We start from the raw sequence: 17,863 nt of genomic DNA, 5'->3' as shown, positions 1-17,863 counted from the left end.
TCGTCCTCACCTTTCCAGGGACTGGCACTAAGCCCAAGACAGACAGATACCCAACACGTGTCCTGAATGAAAGAGAGGTGGGGCTGTTAGATGACTGGCAGTGGACCGGTGTGTTTTGTCTGAGTTTCCAGGATAGGGGGACATGTCCCCACGGAAGGAAAGGGCAGGAGTTGCCAGGGCAGTGAGTGTGTCGTTCAGAGGCAGGAGGCTGAGTGTGCGCCTCCTTCTATAGGGGATCAACGGATCCTGGTTTTCCTGAGACTTTGCAAGTTCGAGTAGTGGAAGCCCCAATCCCCCGGGTCCTGCAGCCCCAAGTGAACTTGGACAGCCAGAATGCATGCTACTCCTGGCCTGCATCTCTTCTGCGAGTTACTGGGCAAAACTGTCTTCATGCTCAAGAACACCTTAGTTGGCTTCCCTTAGTTGGAATCTGAGGCACAAATTTCCATGTAAATTTTAGGAGAAGCTTGGAGAGAGAATGGAGGCATGGGCTCAGGAGAGCAGCTTCGAGGGAGTGCAAGCTGTCCCTGGCTTCATTATCCACACATCGAGTTGCTCCGCCTTGCAGGAGAGCTCGGGAGAGATTGCCAGAAACTTCCATATCTGGAAAGATCTGTTGGTTCTATCCGTGGGTCAGAATCTGACCTACACATCTAGGCTATACTCCAGGCCCCTGCAGGCAGCTGCTGGGGAGCCAGGGCCTGCGGGCACCAGTCCAGCCGATGTGGGGTGAACCAGCCCCCCTGTCCATCCATCCGTCGGCGGTGGTGCAGAGGTGGCGGAGATGGGAACTCCGTGAACCTTTCTCAGGACAGCTCAGGTGGGGAAGCAGGGCCATGGGCCACCGAGGGGAGGATGGGAAGACATGGCCAGGGCCCAGGGGCTCTGAGGACTTGTCAGCTTGACCCACTACAAAGAGGTAGAGAAAGTTTGAAATCATTGTTGCAAAGGCTGGGGAAGGTGAGCGTCCTGGGAAAACCTAGCAGGACTCGGGGGCTTCGTGGGAGCCCCAGCTGACGTCTCGAATCTCACATTAATGATGACTTCTCCTGAGGCCTGCCTGGGTGACCTCCTCCCACAAACGAGCAGCACAAGCACAGAGAAGGCAGTCTTGGTACTGAGCAGAGACCGGGGGCCCGGTGGCAGCGAGGACAAAGGGCAGAGGCACAAATTAGTTTAGGGACAATGGCTCCCAAGGTGTGTTGAGGTCAGAATCAGTGGGAGAGCTTTAAAAAAACACAGTATCCAGGCTGAACCCCAAACCAATTAAATCAGAATCCGGAGTAGGGCTTGGGCTTCCGTGTTGTTAAAGCTCTCAAAAGGATTCCAGTGCACAGCAGACTTGGCAACCAGTGGTTTGGGGGCATTGGGGAGAGATTGGAAATCCAAGCTGAATCGGTTCCAGCTCCTTCCTGAGATCCAGTAGCGTCTGTGCCCTTTGATTCTGTAAATTATCTCTGTATCTTTGTAATAAATTCCTTCTTTTGGGCTGAAATTAATACTTGCAAGCAATAGTCTTTTTAAAAAAAAAAAAGATTTACTTATTTATTTCAGAAATAGAGCAAGCATGGTGGATGGGGACTGGGGGTGGGGGGCAGAAGGAGAGGGACAAGCAGACTCCATGCTGAGCACAGAGCCTGATGCGGGGACTCCATCCCACAACCTTGAGATCATGACCTGAGCAAAACCGATGGACACTTAACCAACTGGGCCACCCAGGCGCCCCGCTATCAACAGTCATAAACACTGTGGTACCATCTCTCTATAAAGTGACAACTAATGCCTCCGGGTGTCCCTGGCATGGCCCTTGACAATAAGAACTACATACAGTGAAGTCATCATTCCTATGGCGACCTGAAGCCTGAAGGAATGGTGTTTGATTTTGCATTTCACCCTACAGGAAGCTGAGGATGGTCTGCCATAAGAACACCAGGTCTGGAGCTTCTGGATCATTCCAAATTGCTCGCCCTTTCCAAATGGACTCTTAGGGAATCTTTGTTGCCCTGAATCAAAACTGAGGGCTCTTTTCACCCAAGAGCATGGGGTCATCCATCAGAGATGCTAGACAGATAAACCCATCTCCTGCACACTTCCTTCTAGTGACTTGCTGGAGCATTTTCAGGTAGAAAATGCATACTCTTTGTGCATTTCCTTCTGATTATAGTTTGTTTTGTTTTGTTTTGTTTTTTGTTAAGGGTTTTATTTCTCTATTTGAGATAGATTGAGAGTGTGTGTGAGCATGACTGGGAAGAGAGGCAGAGAGGCAGAGGGAGAAGCAGGCTCCTCACTGAGCAGGGAGCCTGACGTGGGGCTGGATCCCAGGACCCTAGGATCACGATCTGAGCTGAAGGCGGTTGCTTAACCGACAGAGCCACTGAGGCACCCCCGTATTTTTGGGTTTTAAGTTATAAAAGCATGTAAGGTATGACCAAGGAACTCCATTTCAGATTAGGAAAGGAAGTACCACAAAATAGTGGTAATTTGTAGAAGTACCTTGAGGTTCTCCTGTCCTGGGGGGCTCCCCTCTGACAACCAGGGCCCTGTGGCAACAAGGCTGCTCTCTTCAGGGAAGAGGGTGGACTAGGGGGAAGGCAAGGACAACAGGGGAAGGAGAATGCTGGACAAAGGAGGGAAAACCGCCTTCCAGAGTGGAGAAGGTCAAGGGCGTGTCTTCCGTCACCTCTCCCCAGGATGCTGACGGTGACCCCAGGACGCTGGTGGTGACCCCTACATGCACACACCCTGTTCCCAGGGACAGTGCAGCTGCAGAGCCTCAGACTCAGCCTCCCCAGCCAGCTTCAGCTGGAGTCACACTTCTGGGGACACCAACTTTGATATTTCTGAGACTGAAGGTCTCCCAGGACACTGGACTTTCAGTGCTAAAGCCAGGGCAATTTGGTCACCCTCCCTCGGACCCAACAGCTCCTCACAAACTGGTTTACCACAACGGAGGGCTGGGCGGGGCCTAGGTCCTATGCTCACACTCCATGCCCTCCTTCACCCCATGGCACACACATCCACACGCATGTATATCACACCCCATGCACACACCACACACGCGCACCACACATCCCATACACATACACATCACACACAGCACACAGCACACATGCACACCATACACATACTCCCTCATATGCACACCGTATACACACACAGACCATACACATTCCACATACACACCACACACCATACCATGCACACTGGATGTATACCATACACACACATATACCACACATGCCACCTTTCCCAACTTGAACTTCATAAAGTTCAGGCAGCTCAGGTGATGCTGAGAAGACTGTAGTCGCCTCTGCTGGGGAGGCCATCGCTGGGCGCCCCCTTCAGCCCCACAGCCCCACTCCTGCTCTGCAATCTTGGTTTTATTTTATTTATTTTTTAAAAGATTTTATTTATTCATGACAGACACAGAGAGAGAGAGAGAGAGAGAGAGATTGAGGCAGAGACACACAGGCAGAGGGAGAAGCAGGCCCCATGCAGGGAGCCTGACATGGGACTCGATCCAGGGTCCCCAGGATCACACCCTGGGTTGAAGGTGGTGCTAAACCGCTGAGCCCCCCGGGCTGCCTGGTCTTGGTTTTAGAGCCAGCAGGAATCTGCGGTCGTTTTCTGAGATGTGCAGACCTGATTTCCAAGATGGTAGCAGCAGAGACAAGCCAAGACTTGGTCCTCCTGTCTCTTCTTCATCAAACAGTCAGCTGTTAGTTTAGAGCATACTCAGAGGGGGATCTAAATCCACAGCCCTGTGTCAACACACAGGCAGGCCTCTTCAAGGAGAGCCTGTTACGGGTCCAATTGTGTTCCACAGAGATGCTGAAGTCTTGACACCCCCCACCCCATGCGTGACTGTGGCCTTATTTGGAAATAGGGTCTTTGCAGATGATCAAGTTAAGATGAGGTCAAGGATGGGCCCTGATCCATTACGTCTGGTGTCCTTATGACAAGGGGAAGTTTGGATGCAGAGACAGACGGGCCCAGAGGGAAGACACTGAGAAACGATGAGCGGCCGCATATGAGCCAAGGAATAGCTGAGGCCCCCAGAAGCTGCAAGAGAGGCCTGGATCCGGCTTCGGATGTCCCGCCCCGGCTCAGAGGCCTGTTCTCATCTGGCAAATGACACTCCTCTCTACTGCAAGAGCTGAGTCATTGCTGCAGCTGACTGATGACTGACCCCAGAGAACAATCGGCTGTTACGACGTGCTCTGCTCTCCAGGAAAAGAAGATCTTTATCATTTCCTCCCGATTCAGAGCAAGATGTAGCTTGCTTTAAAGAAAAAAAGAACGAAACAACTCTGCTGCATGGGCCAAAGTTCAGCTTACCCGAAGGCACATGTAAAAATAACTAAGCTTCGATGAGCCACCAGTAAGAGTTCGGACAAGCATACGCACGTCTGCTGTCTAAACCACGGGTGCCATACGTGGGCCAGTGGTCAATTCAAGGCCTTTGGGATGTCCCTGAAGCACAGACTTGTACAATCTGGAAACAGCGAATGATAAATGAAACAAAACACCACGAGATGGGCCTGCGGATACTATATATTAACTGATCTTTCCTTCGTGGCTTAAATCCCACTTGGTGATGGTGCCTGGTGTATAACCCCTTCTTCTCTAATCCTGTTGCTGGCTTCAGTTTGCTGGTGTTTTGTCTTGTCTGAGAACTGTTCTGTCCACGAGAGATACTGGTCTGTGGGGTTCTTATTGATGTCTTTGGCTTGGTGTCAGGGAAACTGTCTCTTCAAATTCATCAGTACATACACTTATCTCATGGCATTCTCTTATAGTCCTTCATTTTCCTGCAAGTTGGATAGCCATGTTCCCTCTTTTATTCCTGATTTCAGTAACTTGCATCTTCTTCCTTTTTTTCTTGCTTGGTCTAGCTAAGCTAAAGTCTTGTCAAAACAGCCTATCTTTTCATAGAACCAACTTTTAGGGATGCTTGGGTGGCTCAGTTGAACTTCTGCCTTTGACTCAGGTCATGATTCCAGGTTCCTGGGATCGAATCCTGTATTGGGCTCCCCTTGGGGAGCCTGCTTCTCCCTCTATGTCTCTGTCTCTCTGTGTCGCTCATGAATAAATAAAATCTTTAAAAAAAAAAAAAAAGAACCAACTTTTAGTTTTATTCATTTCCCTATTGCTTCCATATTTTTCTTTAATTAATCTTTACCATAATCTTTATTGTTTTCCTTCTGCTTGCTTTGCTTTTTTAGTTTTCTTTTTTCTTCCCCAATGTTTTAAGGTGGAAGGTTAACTATTGATTTGAGCTCTTTCTTCTTATTTAATGGGGGCATTTACAGCTATAAATTTCCCTCTGAGCACTGCTTTAGATCCATCCCAGGTGTTCTGATATATAGTGTTTTTATTTCATTCATCTCAAAATCCTAATTTCTTTTATGATTCATCTTTCACCAATTGATTATTTCGGAGCATGTTGCTTAATTTCCACATGTTGGGGGATTTCCCAAATTTCTTCCTGTAATTGATGTCTGATTTCACTCCATGGTAGTTAAAGAACTTCCTTTTATTTCAGTCCTTTTAAATTTATTACATCCTGTCTCACAGATGAGTATATGATCTATCCTGGAGAACGCACTCCATGTACACCTGAGAAGAATTCCTATTCTGCTGTAGTTGGGCACAGTAGTCTATGGATTTATACTGCGTCTAGTTGGTTAATATTGCTGTTCAAGCCTTCTATTTCTTTGTCAAACTCCTAGCTAGTTTTTCCATCCATCATTGAAAGCAGGTATTGAATACTCCAACTATTATTTTTTAATCTTCTACTTCTCCCTTCAACTGTTAGCTTTTGCTTCATGTATTTTGGGTTCTGTTGTTTGTTGCATATAAGTTTACAGTTGTTAATCTTCCTAATGGATTGATCCTTTTATCATTATAGAATATTCCTCTTTATCTCTAGTAACATGTTTTGTTTTAAAAGCTATTTTACCTGATAGCGGTTTAGTCACACCAGCTTTTCTAAGTTTGCTGTTTGCATGACATATATTTTTCTATCCTTTTACTTTCAACTTGTATCTTAGAATCTAAAATGTATTTTCTGTAGATGGGATATGATGGGATCTTGCTTATTATCTTATCTGACAACCTCTGCCTCTTGATGGATTTTGTTTCGTCATTGATACAGCTGGAGTCATGCCTACCATCTTACTTTTTATCGTCTATATGTCTCATGTCCATATATGTCTATATGTCTCATGTTCCTCTAGTCCTCCTTTACTGTTTTCTTTTGCATTAAATGAATATTTTCTATTGTAAATTTTAATATCTTTAAAATTTTTCCACTATATACTATTAGTCATTTTCCTGGGGGTTGCTCCAGAGCAAGCAATTCCCAATTTTACTGGAACTCACATGAAACTCTTCAGTTCATAGCTTCGACCTATTAAAAACTGGGACAAAACATGCCTGCCTGTAATTTAGTGAAATCTCTCCTGTTCTCATTCATTCATTCATGCTTTTCATGTAGTGCATGTTAGGTGAGCACCTATTGCGTGATATACTTTGTAACAGGTGCTCATAACATAGAGACAGGTAAGACATGACTTTACCATAAAGAAGAGGGCTAGGGGGCCCTTGGGGCAGAACAGAATCAAAGAGGGGATTTATATGTACAGATGATGTTGCTCAGCAGCAGGAGGAGGGAGTCTCGAGGTCAGAGGACTCTGAAGAGCAGCAACAGTTTGGGGTCTTTTATAGCCACAGGGTTTGCAAATCTATGGCTAGCAGACGTTGAGTGCTATTTCACAGGTATACAAAACAGACAGACTCCAAACGGCTAAAAATATGCATATTGGGGCTATTTGTAAAGCAACTGGGTTTACCATTATGTATATGCAAAAATATGCATATTGGGTATATATGCATACACAAAATATGCATATTGAGGCTATATGTAAAGCAACTAGAAATTTGAGTTAGGCACCAATAGGAGTGAGTTTAGGCACCTGCTATGAAATAAGTGAAGAAACAAACACCGTGGGAGCCAACATACAGGGGCCATCCTTAATTCATTTATATGACAATATGGTAGGGGGAAGAAGGCAGACCAACATATGTTGAAGAAGACAGTGTGGTTGTGTTTTGTTGCTGCTGTTGTTGTTTTTAAGATTTTACTTATTTAATTTTGAGAGACACACAGAGAGAGGAAGAGACACAGGCAGAGAGAAGCAGGCTCCCTCTGGGGAGCCCAATGTGGGACTCGATCCCGGGACCCTGGGATCATGCCCTGAGCCTAAGGCAGACACTCAACCACTGAGCCACCCAAGTGTTCCAAAGACAGTGCGGTTGTACCCAAGGAGGCTGGGCTGAAGGAAATTTGGTCCAAGAGCCGTAAGCATTTAAGAAGGTGTCAGAGTTGAGAGCTGAGACATGACCAGAGAGGATAACTGATGGAACAAGGTCCCAGAGCAAGGGAAGGGAAAGCAGTCAGGAGTCGTGGGGGGGAGGGGTGCTGCCCTGGGAGGGCTGCACGAAGGCCTGGGTAGGTCTGAGGGCAGCTGACCTGTCCTGGTGCCCACCCCTGACCCCTCATCCATGTGTTTGTCTTGTCGAGTCCTTGGACCAGGGCCCTTCTGGGGCCTGCATCTAGTCCCAAACAGAAAACCAGCCTTTCTCATGGAACCAGTTTTGTACATGACTCTAAGTTCTCAAGCATGCAAGTTTAATGAAATTATTTTTATACCTTTGAAGTGATGAAAATAAAGAAGCTAGTTCTAAAACTACAGTTTCGGGCAGCCCCAGTGACGCAGCGGTTTAGCGCCACCTGCAACCTGGGGTGTGATCCTGGAGACCTGGGATCGAGTCCCGCGTCGGGCTCCCTGCATGGAGCCTGCTTCTCCCTTTGCTTGTGTCTCTGCCTCTCTCTCTCTCTCTGAATAAATAAATTAAAAATCTTTAAAAAATTAAAAAATAAAAAATAAATAAAACTACAGTCTCATCAGAGATACTTACCATTTCCTCCCACCAACAAAGATACAAAAGACAGAGATCAGTATGCTAATTACAATGAGTTGTCACCAATAACTTGAAAACAAGGAGAAATGTTAGCCGGCTGAAACATTAACATTAAAATCAGTGCAGATGGGTTATTAACATTAAAGCCAGTACATATAAGCAGGTTTGCCTTAAATGGAAAAAATGGGGGTGCCTGAGTGGTTCAGTCAATTAAGCATCTTCCTTTGGCTGAGGTCGTGATTCTGGGGTCCTGGGATCGAGTTCTGCATCCGGCTCCCTGCTCCGTGGGGAGACTGCTTCTCCCTCTGTCTCTACCTCTCTCCCCCTCTCTCTCTCTCTTTATATCTCTCATGAATAAATAAAATGTTTTTTTTTTTAATGGAAAAATTGGTTCCTAGACCTTGAAATTGCCTTTAACCTGAAGAGATGCATTAACCTAAAAAGGGAGGTTGGTCAGCCTACAAAGGTGGAAAAAGCCAAGGTGATTGGAGCAGAGCAGAGCCACCGAGCTCTGTGTAGGGGAGGAGCCTTAACTGGTGATATCCAGTATTCCTGCCCTGATGGCAAGCCCGTTCTGTTGAGATGGATGCACCAGGCTCTGTCAGCTTAATGCTCTTAAACATTCCACTCACCCCTCTTGGGTTCTCCATCCTGGCTGAGATCCAGCCCAGGCCAATTAAATCAGAGTTCTCCAGGGTAGGGCCTGGGCATTTGTCTTTTTAAAAGCTCTCCCAAGTGATTCTGATGTGCAGCTAGTATTGAGAATCCCTTGATCTAACTAATTCCCTGGGCTGTGATGCCATGCCCACCGTTATCTGTGTTCTCATGGATCTGCATCAGCCAATTACATAAACTGGCATTCTGATTCTGTACATTAGTCTAGGGCTTAGTTAATGAAATAACATGAGAAACAAAGTATGGGTCAGCAAAATGGCCAATCACAAATTCGCCAAGAGCGGAGCAATAAAGGACCATATCTCTTGTCCTTCACTTTTCTTTAGCTCCTTACAGTTTATTTCATGGGCAGGGTTGACTGCATGCTTGGCTTCCATTCCCCACGTCTGCTTCCTAACAGAACTCCAACTGGGCTCCACACTCTACCTCTCCTCCCTTGAGGACATAGGCCTTGGAGAAATTGGCTCCACTCTCAGCTCCTGGGGTGCTCTGATTTGTCTGTCTATTTCCATCCTAGGAGTTCAAGAAAAGGAGCTCAATGCCATCAGTGAGACAAAGGAATTGGTTTTCTTTTAAACTTTCTACTGAAGCGTGGTACACATATGGAAAAGGTGATGAAACTATACACATTAGTTTGATAGAGGTTCACAAACTGCATATACCTGTGTAACCAGCACCCAGATCAAGAAGCAAAATATGACCAGCAGCCAGAAAAACCTTTTCTGCCCTCTTCCACTCACTGTTCCTTCAAGGATAACCACTAACCGGACTTCCAACAGAATAGGGTCATTCTGCTTGTTATATACTTTTTTTTATGTAAGTAGAATCAAATAGTATATACTGTGTCTGGCTTCTTTTGCTCACATTATGTGTGTGTGAGACTCATTTTTATTGTGTATAGTTGTAAGTTGCTTACTTTCATTGCTGTATATTTGATGGTGGAATAAGCCAAATTTATCCATTCTACTGTTGATGAGTATTTGGCTGGTTTCCAATTTAGGAGTTTTACAAATTATGCTGCTATAAACATTTCAGTCCTTGTCTGTTGAGGACACGGAGATGCATTTCTGTAGGGTAAATACCTAAGAAGGATTACTGGGTCAAAGGGAATATATAGGTTCAACTTTGAGAGATACAGTCAAATGGTCTTCCATTTGGACCCAGATGGGACTGGACCAATTTACCCTCCCATCTGCAGTATATGAAAGTTCCATGTCATTTATCAACACATGTCTGTCTTCTTCTTGTTACCATTTTGGGTGGGGATAGAGATGAGATTCAGGGAGTTTTGCTGTAGTCTTCAAATTATCCCTTTAGAGGAAGCCAGCCCATTCTCCCCATGAATGTGAATGAGAAGCAATAGCCAAAATGATTATTAGGTCAATTGGGGCCAATTGCCACCAAGTTAAAAAGAAAGGACTTGATGACATCATTGAGGTGCTGGGTCACCAAACAACTCAATCCGTTACCTCTCAGCTGCTTTGGTTATTCTGTGGTCTGTACTGGAAAGCATCTTCAGTGTTTTTTCAAAAGCACTTGAGTCTATCACATCCTTGCTTTATTTTTCTGATGTGGAAACTGATCATCAGTGAAATATAATGATTACCCCAAGGCCACAGAGTTGGCAAAGGGTAGAGCTGAGACTTAGAGCCAGGATTTCAGACCCAGCCTATTGCTCTTCCACCTACTGCCCCTTCCTAGCAGGAAGTACCACTGTCATCTCTCAGTTTGTGCAAGTGACTGTGAGTCTTTTGATCACATAGCTGCCATTTGCCAATGGTGCCAAATTACACAGCCAATATGCCAATAGCCATGCCAGCTAATGGAGGGACCAACCACATTTTGCAAATGGGCATTAGCAGCTGCACCTCCTCCGAGGAAACTGTCAGCCACATGAGGCAAGGCCCTGGTCCTCCAGGGGAAAAAGCACTGGTGCCTTTTAGTCATAAATCACTAATGAGGACACGAAGACAGTGAGAAAAGCAGGAGCAAAAATTATAGTAGCAAGTTCATCTTCCAGCTAAGCAGGTACAAGAGCTGTAACTATCAGCTTCCCAACTTGGAAACCCAAGAATATTTCACCTAGTTTTGTAAACGTGCAAACCACTGATATAAAAATTCAATGGAGCAATGGAAAATAGTTCAATGACCTAAAACATCTCCTCACTATAAACTAGTTTTTGTGATTCAGCCCAACCACTCTGTCAACACACAATATTATAAGGCATTCTGCAGCTGACTTGTTCTCGTGGTGGGGGGTTGAGTGGTGGGTGGTGGTGGGGGTGCCAGAATTCATCACTTTCCCCTTCCAAAAATGTTAAGTTCATGGTCTTCAAGATCCAAATCAACTAGCAGAGTAGCTCCTAGAGCATCGGTTCAGATGTTTGCTGGGAAAGGAGACTGGATTATACATTAAAAATAAGATTTAAAACTATCTGTGTTTTGTTTGTTTTTACCATGCTGTCAGGTAGTATAGGCAGCCAAACTACTCATGGGTTCATAGTGGAATTCTAATGAAATTCATACTTCTTAGTCTAGCATTCAAGGCTCTATATGACCTGGCCTGCCCTTTTCTCTGACCATGTTGGTCTTCTGTCTATTCCTTGAACATGTAGTAGTCCCCTCTTATCCATGGGTTTGCCTTACATGGCCACTTCAGTCACCTGCAGGCCAGAAGCAGATACTCCTCCTTCTGAAATATGGTCAGCAGGTCAATAATAGCCTAATGCTACATCACAATGCCTATGTCGTTCCCCTCACTTCATCTCACCACACAGGCATTTTATTGTCTCACATTATCACAAGAAGAAGGGTGAGGACAGGGTTGCCTGGGTGGCTCAGTCAAAGTATCTGACTCTTGGTTTCAGCTCAGGTCATGATCTCATGGGTCACGAGAGCGAGTCCTACAGTGTCAGCCTCCATGCTCAGCAGGGAGTCTGCTTGAAGATTTTCTCCCTCTGCCCCTGCCCCCACTTGCGCACATTCTCTCTCTCTCAAATAAATAAATATATCTTTTTTTTAAAAGAAGAGTTCAGTAGAGTAAGATATTTTGAGAGAGACCACATTCACACAATCTTGATTATATTATTATAATTGTTATATTTTATTATTAGTTGTTAATCTCTTACTGTGATTAATTTATAAATTAAACTTTGTCATATGGACATGGTATGGATAGGAAAAATCATAGTATACCTAAGATTCAATATTATCTGTGGTTTCAGGCATCCACTGGGGGTCTTAGAACATAACCCTTGCAATGAAGGGGGACTACAGTACCATGTTTTTATGGCCTCGGGGCCTTTGCACTTACTTCCTCTTCTAGAACTTTCTTCCCTAGGTCACTGTCTAGTGAGCGAGTCATTTTTCATTCTTAGTCAAATGTCAACTTCTCCAAGAGCCTTCTTCCACCACTTTCTCTGAAGTAGCACCCCTATCAGTCTTTATCACGGCACCTGGTTTATGAGCTTCCTAGCACTCATTGTGACATGTAATCACTTGTTTATTACCTATAAGCTCCATGACAACAAGAGCCCTGTATCTCCTGCATTCCAACACTTGGAATGGCAGCAGTACCTCCAACATAGGAGGTACTCAATGACTATTGGTTGGATAAATGAGTGAATGAATAAAGGATGATCCAGTTGTGAATTAACCAGTGCTGTGGCTTTGTTCTCTTTGCTACCTGAATTAAGACCATTTAGCTATCCACTGGATCCTTTGCCAAATAAATGTTCCCAAGACAATAAAATACAGAGAAAAAAAGAGTGGGGAGAAATCAATGGGAAAGGAGACTGGATTATACATTAGAAATAAGATTTAAAACTGTGTTTTGTTTGTTTGTTTTTACCATGCTGTCAGGTGTCCTGGGGGGCTACATGAGGCAGATTGAGCTCATCCATAGCCACACCATAGGATCTTGGAATGACGTATTTTTTTTAAATGGGCTTTTCCATTTTTCGTGAACAATATATTGGCCAGTCCCTGAGAAGCCACTGGACTTTTGAAAAGATCCAATAAGTGTGATTCACGTTTTTCTGACGTGTATTAGAATATATGACTACTAGGGTACACTGTACAAAAACGAGTATCACCACTTCAGAGATAGCTGTGCAATCACTGCCCATCCTGAAGCAGAGTGAGAACATCATGACTAGAATTCTCACCTTCCACAAACCTTCCGGTTCAAGCTCCCCATTTCACAGATGAGGAAGCTTGCAAAGTAGAGTTAGTAGCTAACTTTCTCAGGGTCACGAGCTACTGAGGAGCAAGACCAACCTCAGCCCCAGACTCCACACTCCAGATAGGGTCCTTTCAGGACACAACACATCAGCTAAGCCCAACCACGACCAAAGGAGCCGGGCTCCCAACAGAACAGCCAAGACCAGTAGGGGCGGGTGCCCTGCTGCAAGAGCCTGCGCCCCCCTCCCCCCAGCTCTCACCTTGGCCACACCGGAGAGGGTGCCAGAGATGAACACAGACAAGCCCAGACCAACAAGCCCTTGGGGTGCGTGCGGAAACATGACCTCCCACAGCATCTTCACCGAGGTGCGGCGCAGCCCCGAGGCCATCAGCCCCCAACGCTCAGGAGCACCCCAGCCTCAGAGATTTTTCACCCAAAGCCAAGGCCTGAGTACCTCAAAAGAGAGGCCATGGCCCTCCCTGCCTGACGCTGGAGGAGGAGTGATCCTCTCCCCAAACCAGGACTCTACGCCTGAACACGACCGTGGGGGTGGGGGCGGGGGAGTGACTGGAAAGGAGGAAGAGAGGGAGGAGCAAAGCAGCGCCTAACGCCCGTGGGTCCCCAGCCCCGGCTTTGAGCATCTCGGCTCAGGGTTCCAGAGAATGAAAACAGCTCTTCAGCCCAGCTCCCCGACTGGAACCCGCAACCTGCCCGCCCTCCCCGCCCCCCCACCCTGGGCTCGACACCCGCCGCGGGGAGGGGGCGGCCCAGGGGCGGGGCCCGGCCAGGCCCGGAGCGCGCCCAGGTCCCGGGGTGGGGGGGGTGAGCCCGAGGCCCCGGTGTGGCCCCCTCCCCGCGGCCCGGCCCGCCGGCGCCCGCCCGCGCCTACCTGTAGTAGCGGTCATCTCTGAACGGCGTGAGGTCCTCTCTGAGCTCGCGGTACGCCTCCTGGAGCCGCTTGCACAGGTGCTTGAGCTCGCTGCAGAGCGGGGGCTCGAAGGCCGGGTACTCCGCGTCCATGCCCGCGCCGCGCCCGCGCTCCCGCCGCTCCGCCCTCGGTACTGCTCCCCTCGCCCCTCTCTCCCCAGCTCCCGAGACCGGGGCCCCCAGCGCACTGGGCGGGACCGCCGAGGAGGAGGAGGAGCAGGTGGCGGGGGAAGTGGGGAGGGGGCGCGGAGGAAGGTGGGGCGGGCGCGCTCAGGGCGCCGCGGCGAGACGCGGGGAGCCGGGCCTGCGGGGGTGCGGACGGGGCCCGCCCCCGAGCCGCGGGGCCTAGGGAGGGGGCCGTGCCGCGCCCATCGGCCGCCGCCCAAGAAGGAGCCGGGAGGGGGCGGGGGGCACCCAGCGCAAGGTCATCTGCCGCCCGGACAAAAATATGAAGGGCCGTCCTCGCTACTGCTCGTTTTGGGAAAAGGAAGCAACTGGAGATGACAGGAAAAGAGAATAATGGGGCTCGGAGGAGGACTGAACTGGCCCAAGGCCGGAGCCGGCTCCCACGTTCAGCACCATGGACAGCCCCAGCCCCCCTTCCTCCTTGGGTTCCACTTGGCCTAACGCAAAAACATTTAAAACTAAGCCAATCATGGTTATGTCATACGAAACGTTTTTAACGATAAAAGAATGTGTCCAAATGGTCCAAATGAGAGAACTCTTCCCACACATTCTGTAACCACTGTGGGGGAGGAGGGGAGGGTGGATGGGCAAGGGAGTTTCTCATCCTCTACAAGCTCAACACTTGAGTATGAAATTAAAACTCACAAATCAACACGTCTTCCATGGGACTATCTATCTAAAGATGGTGATGGTGTCATCTCTTGTGGATTTTTACAATAATAAATGAGGAAACAATTGTTCCTCATGAGATCAGTGTGTTTCCACCTGAATGCAGGACGGGTTTGCCTGCGGGGTCGATCTTGCATGCATTGGAGAAATGTTTTACAAAGGTACATTTGGGGGGGCCTCGCTTACACTATTAAGTATAAATTATAGAAAATGGTCTCAGGAATCTGTATTTTTCAAAGCACCCCAGGTGAATCTAATCATCACTCACGTTTACATATTCCCAGAATTCCCATGCTATACTCTAATTTCACCTACTCTTCCTTGCACCTTTTTTTTTTTTAATTTTTTTTTTTATTTTTTTATGATAGTCACAGAGAGAGAGAGAGAGAGAGAGGCAGAGACATAGGCAGAGGGAGAAGCAGGCTCCAAGCACCGGAAGCCCGACGTGGGATTCGATCCCGGGTCTACCAGGATCACGCCCTGGGCCAAAGGCAGGCGCTAAACCGCTGCGCCACCCAGGGATCCCTCCTTGCACCTTTTTATCCTCATTTTTATTTATTTTTAAAAATTTATTTATTTATTTATCCATGAGAGAGAGAGAGAGAGAGAGGCAGAGACACAGGCAGAGGGAGAAGCAGGCTCCCTGCAGGGAGCCCAATGTGGGACTTGATCTGGGCTGAAGGCGGTGCTAAACCACTGAGCCACCTGGGCTGCCCAGCAAGGTCTTTTTTATTACTTAGTTGTCTATGTACTAATCATTAATTCAACTTCAGATCCCCCAAAATCGCCTAACTCCCCTCTTGAGATATTCAGGCACATGGCGCATTCATTCCATCAGTTTCATCTTTGTGAAATCTCTCCTTGGCCTTCTGACCAGCTCTGGACTGGCTGCCCTATGCTCGGTACATGGCTCCTATCTAAGCAATCACTGCACCACCATCCTGGGGATCCTCTTCCCACATCTGTTTGGATCCAATGTCTTTCTCTTTATTGATGGTGCATGTCTTGGAGGTCCTTGGAAGGCCCATTGACATCACTTCCTCTGCATCCTATAGGTCAAAGCAGTAGAGGTTCAGCCCAGATTCAGTGGGGTTAAAATGCCCATTCACCCTTACAGCAGCAGCATTATGCCCAAAGGAGAGGAGGGGACTTGTTCAGGGCTCTCTTTGAAGATTGTCTTTTATTTCCTGCTGCCCTGCCCATGTTTATGGCCAATGGGTCCCAGTCCAGATACCCTCTATTTTATAGTCCTAGGGAATCAACTTCTAGTTTCCTGTCAGTGTTAGAGAATGAAAATTTAGTTGCACAGAGCAGAAAAATGGGGAGATTTAGCTGCTTCTCAGACTTGTGATCTATCCTTCTGTTTTTGTTTTTTCTTTAAATTATGGTACAACATACATAAAACGTGCAACTTGAAGTGTATAGGTTACCCAATTTTTATGTATGCATTCATCCATGTAACCACCACCAACATGAAGATATAGGATACCTCAGAAGGCTCCGTCTGTCCTTTTACAGCCACCTCTCTCCCAGTGGTAACTGCTGTTCTGGCTTCTATCACTATTCTGCTTGTTTTTTTTAAAATATTATATGGATAGAATCATACAGTTTACATTCTTCTGTGTTTGGCTTTGTTTGCTGAATATTATGTCTGTGAAATTTCTTGTGTTGTTTCCTATAGCAGTAGTTTTTTGGTCTTGTTTTTGTTTTTGTTGCTATGCAGCATGTCAGTGTTTGGATATAGAACAATTTATTGATTCTACTGCTGCCAGTTTTTAGTTATTATGAATATGAACATTCTTGTACATGTTTTTTGGGGGAGTATATGCACTATTTTACTTGGGTTTATACTTAGTAATGGAATCACTGGGTGATAGATTAGGTATAGAGTTGGCTTTAGTATATATGGCCATACTGTTTTCCAAAATGGTTGTGCCATTTTATGTTTCTACCAGCAATGTTCAAGAGTTCCAGTTGCTCATGTCCTTGCTAATCTTCATTTCATCTGTCTTTTCCTTATGGTCTGTGGTGGTCCATCCTCCTGATTTTTGCCCCATCTTTTCATTCACTTCCAAAGATGCTTGTGCTGCTGGTTCCTGAAGCATTTGAGACATCTATGGTGTGGGTTGGGCTTTCCTCACTGCCATTGAAGGATCTAGGTTTTGATATCTATTCCTTTTTTCCTTATGATTTGCAAAATTTTGTTGCTATTATTTCCTCTTCCATTCTCCTTGTCTTTATGGGCTTATGAGGTTTTTTTAATCTCCCCCCCCCCTTTTTTACTGACTTTTCTGGGGTTTTCATGAGGTTTCAATAAAAGTAATATGTGTTCAATCCCCCACCTTCATTTTGGCCATGTCTTATTAACAATATTATTCTGGTGTTCACCTCAGATAGGCACTTAAAAAGTGTTTGTTGAATGCCATCAAGTTATTCCTTCTACTTTTTCAACTCATCAAAAGGATCATTATCTTGTGATGCTGTTACATAACAGAGGGGAAAAAAAGCATGTTCGTTCAGTTGTGGCAAAGAGCAGAGGCTCAAATTAGACAAGTGACACTTTCTTAGCAATATGAACTTGTGTTGAATACTTAATATCTCTAAATTTTGATCCCTTTCATGCATAAAACAAGGATGATAATAGCGGCTGCCTGGAATTTGTGGGAAGGATTATGTAGAGCACTTAATACAGCAACTGATCTATAGTAAGTGCTAATTAATGGTTAACTCCTTCAGGGGTATTTACATATTTCCTCTCCCATCACCGCTGATATCCATGCTTTCTCTCTCTCTCTCTTTTTTTAAATTTATTTGTTAATTCAAAAGAGAGAGAGTGCACAAACAGGAAAGGCAGAGGCGGGATCAATGAGAATCTCAAGCAGACTCCAATGCTGAGTGCGGAGGAGCCAGGCAATGATGTAGGGTTCAATCTAAGAACCATGAGATCATGACCTGAGCTGAAACCAATAGTTGGATGCTTTATCCACTGAGCCACCCAGGTGCCACTCCCAACCCCCACTTTCTCATTTTAAAAACGTATAGAGCATAGAGAAGCTTAGGCAAGAGAATGATATATATTACTGAGAAATAATCACTGTTAACATTTTTTAAAACAGATTTTATGTCTTTGAGAGAGAGAGAATAAGAGCATGAGCAGGTGGGGAGGGAGAAGCAGGGAAGAGGGTGAAGCTGATTCCCAGCTGAGCAGGGAGCTTGACAAGGGTTCAATCCCAGGAC

The 17,863-nt window shown here is 46.3% G+C and overlaps 1 protein-coding gene and 1 long non-coding RNA gene across 2 annotated transcripts in view; one reads left to right on the top strand and one right to left on the bottom strand.

Annotated features, from left to right (window-relative positions):
* The window catches only part of TMEM181 (transmembrane protein 181), a 74,303-nt gene extending 60,383 nt beyond the window's left edge, over positions 1 to 13,920 (bottom strand). The window contains exon 1 of the mRNA XM_077898551.1: positions 13,734 to 13,920. Coding sequence (XP_077754677.1) covers positions 13,734 to 13,864 — 131 coding nt within the window. The 5' untranslated portion in view covers positions 13,865 to 13,920. The remainder of the gene's footprint in view (positions 1 to 13,733) is intronic.
* The window catches only part of LOC144314467 (uncharacterized), a 31,120-nt gene continuing 26,939 nt past the window's right edge, over positions 13,683 to 17,863 (top strand). The window contains exon 1 of the long non-coding RNA XR_013380388.1: positions 13,683 to 13,810. This is a non-coding gene — a long non-coding RNA (uncharacterized LOC144314467). The remainder of the gene's footprint in view (positions 13,811 to 17,863) is intronic.

This window comes from Canis aureus, chromosome 1 (genome assembly GCF_053574225.1).
Source record: "Canis aureus isolate CA01 chromosome 1, VMU_Caureus_v.1.0, whole genome shotgun sequence".
Lineage (NCBI taxonomy): Eukaryota > Metazoa > Chordata > Mammalia > Carnivora > Canidae > Canis > Canis aureus.
This window is presented reverse-complemented; position numbering and strand designations above follow the sequence as displayed.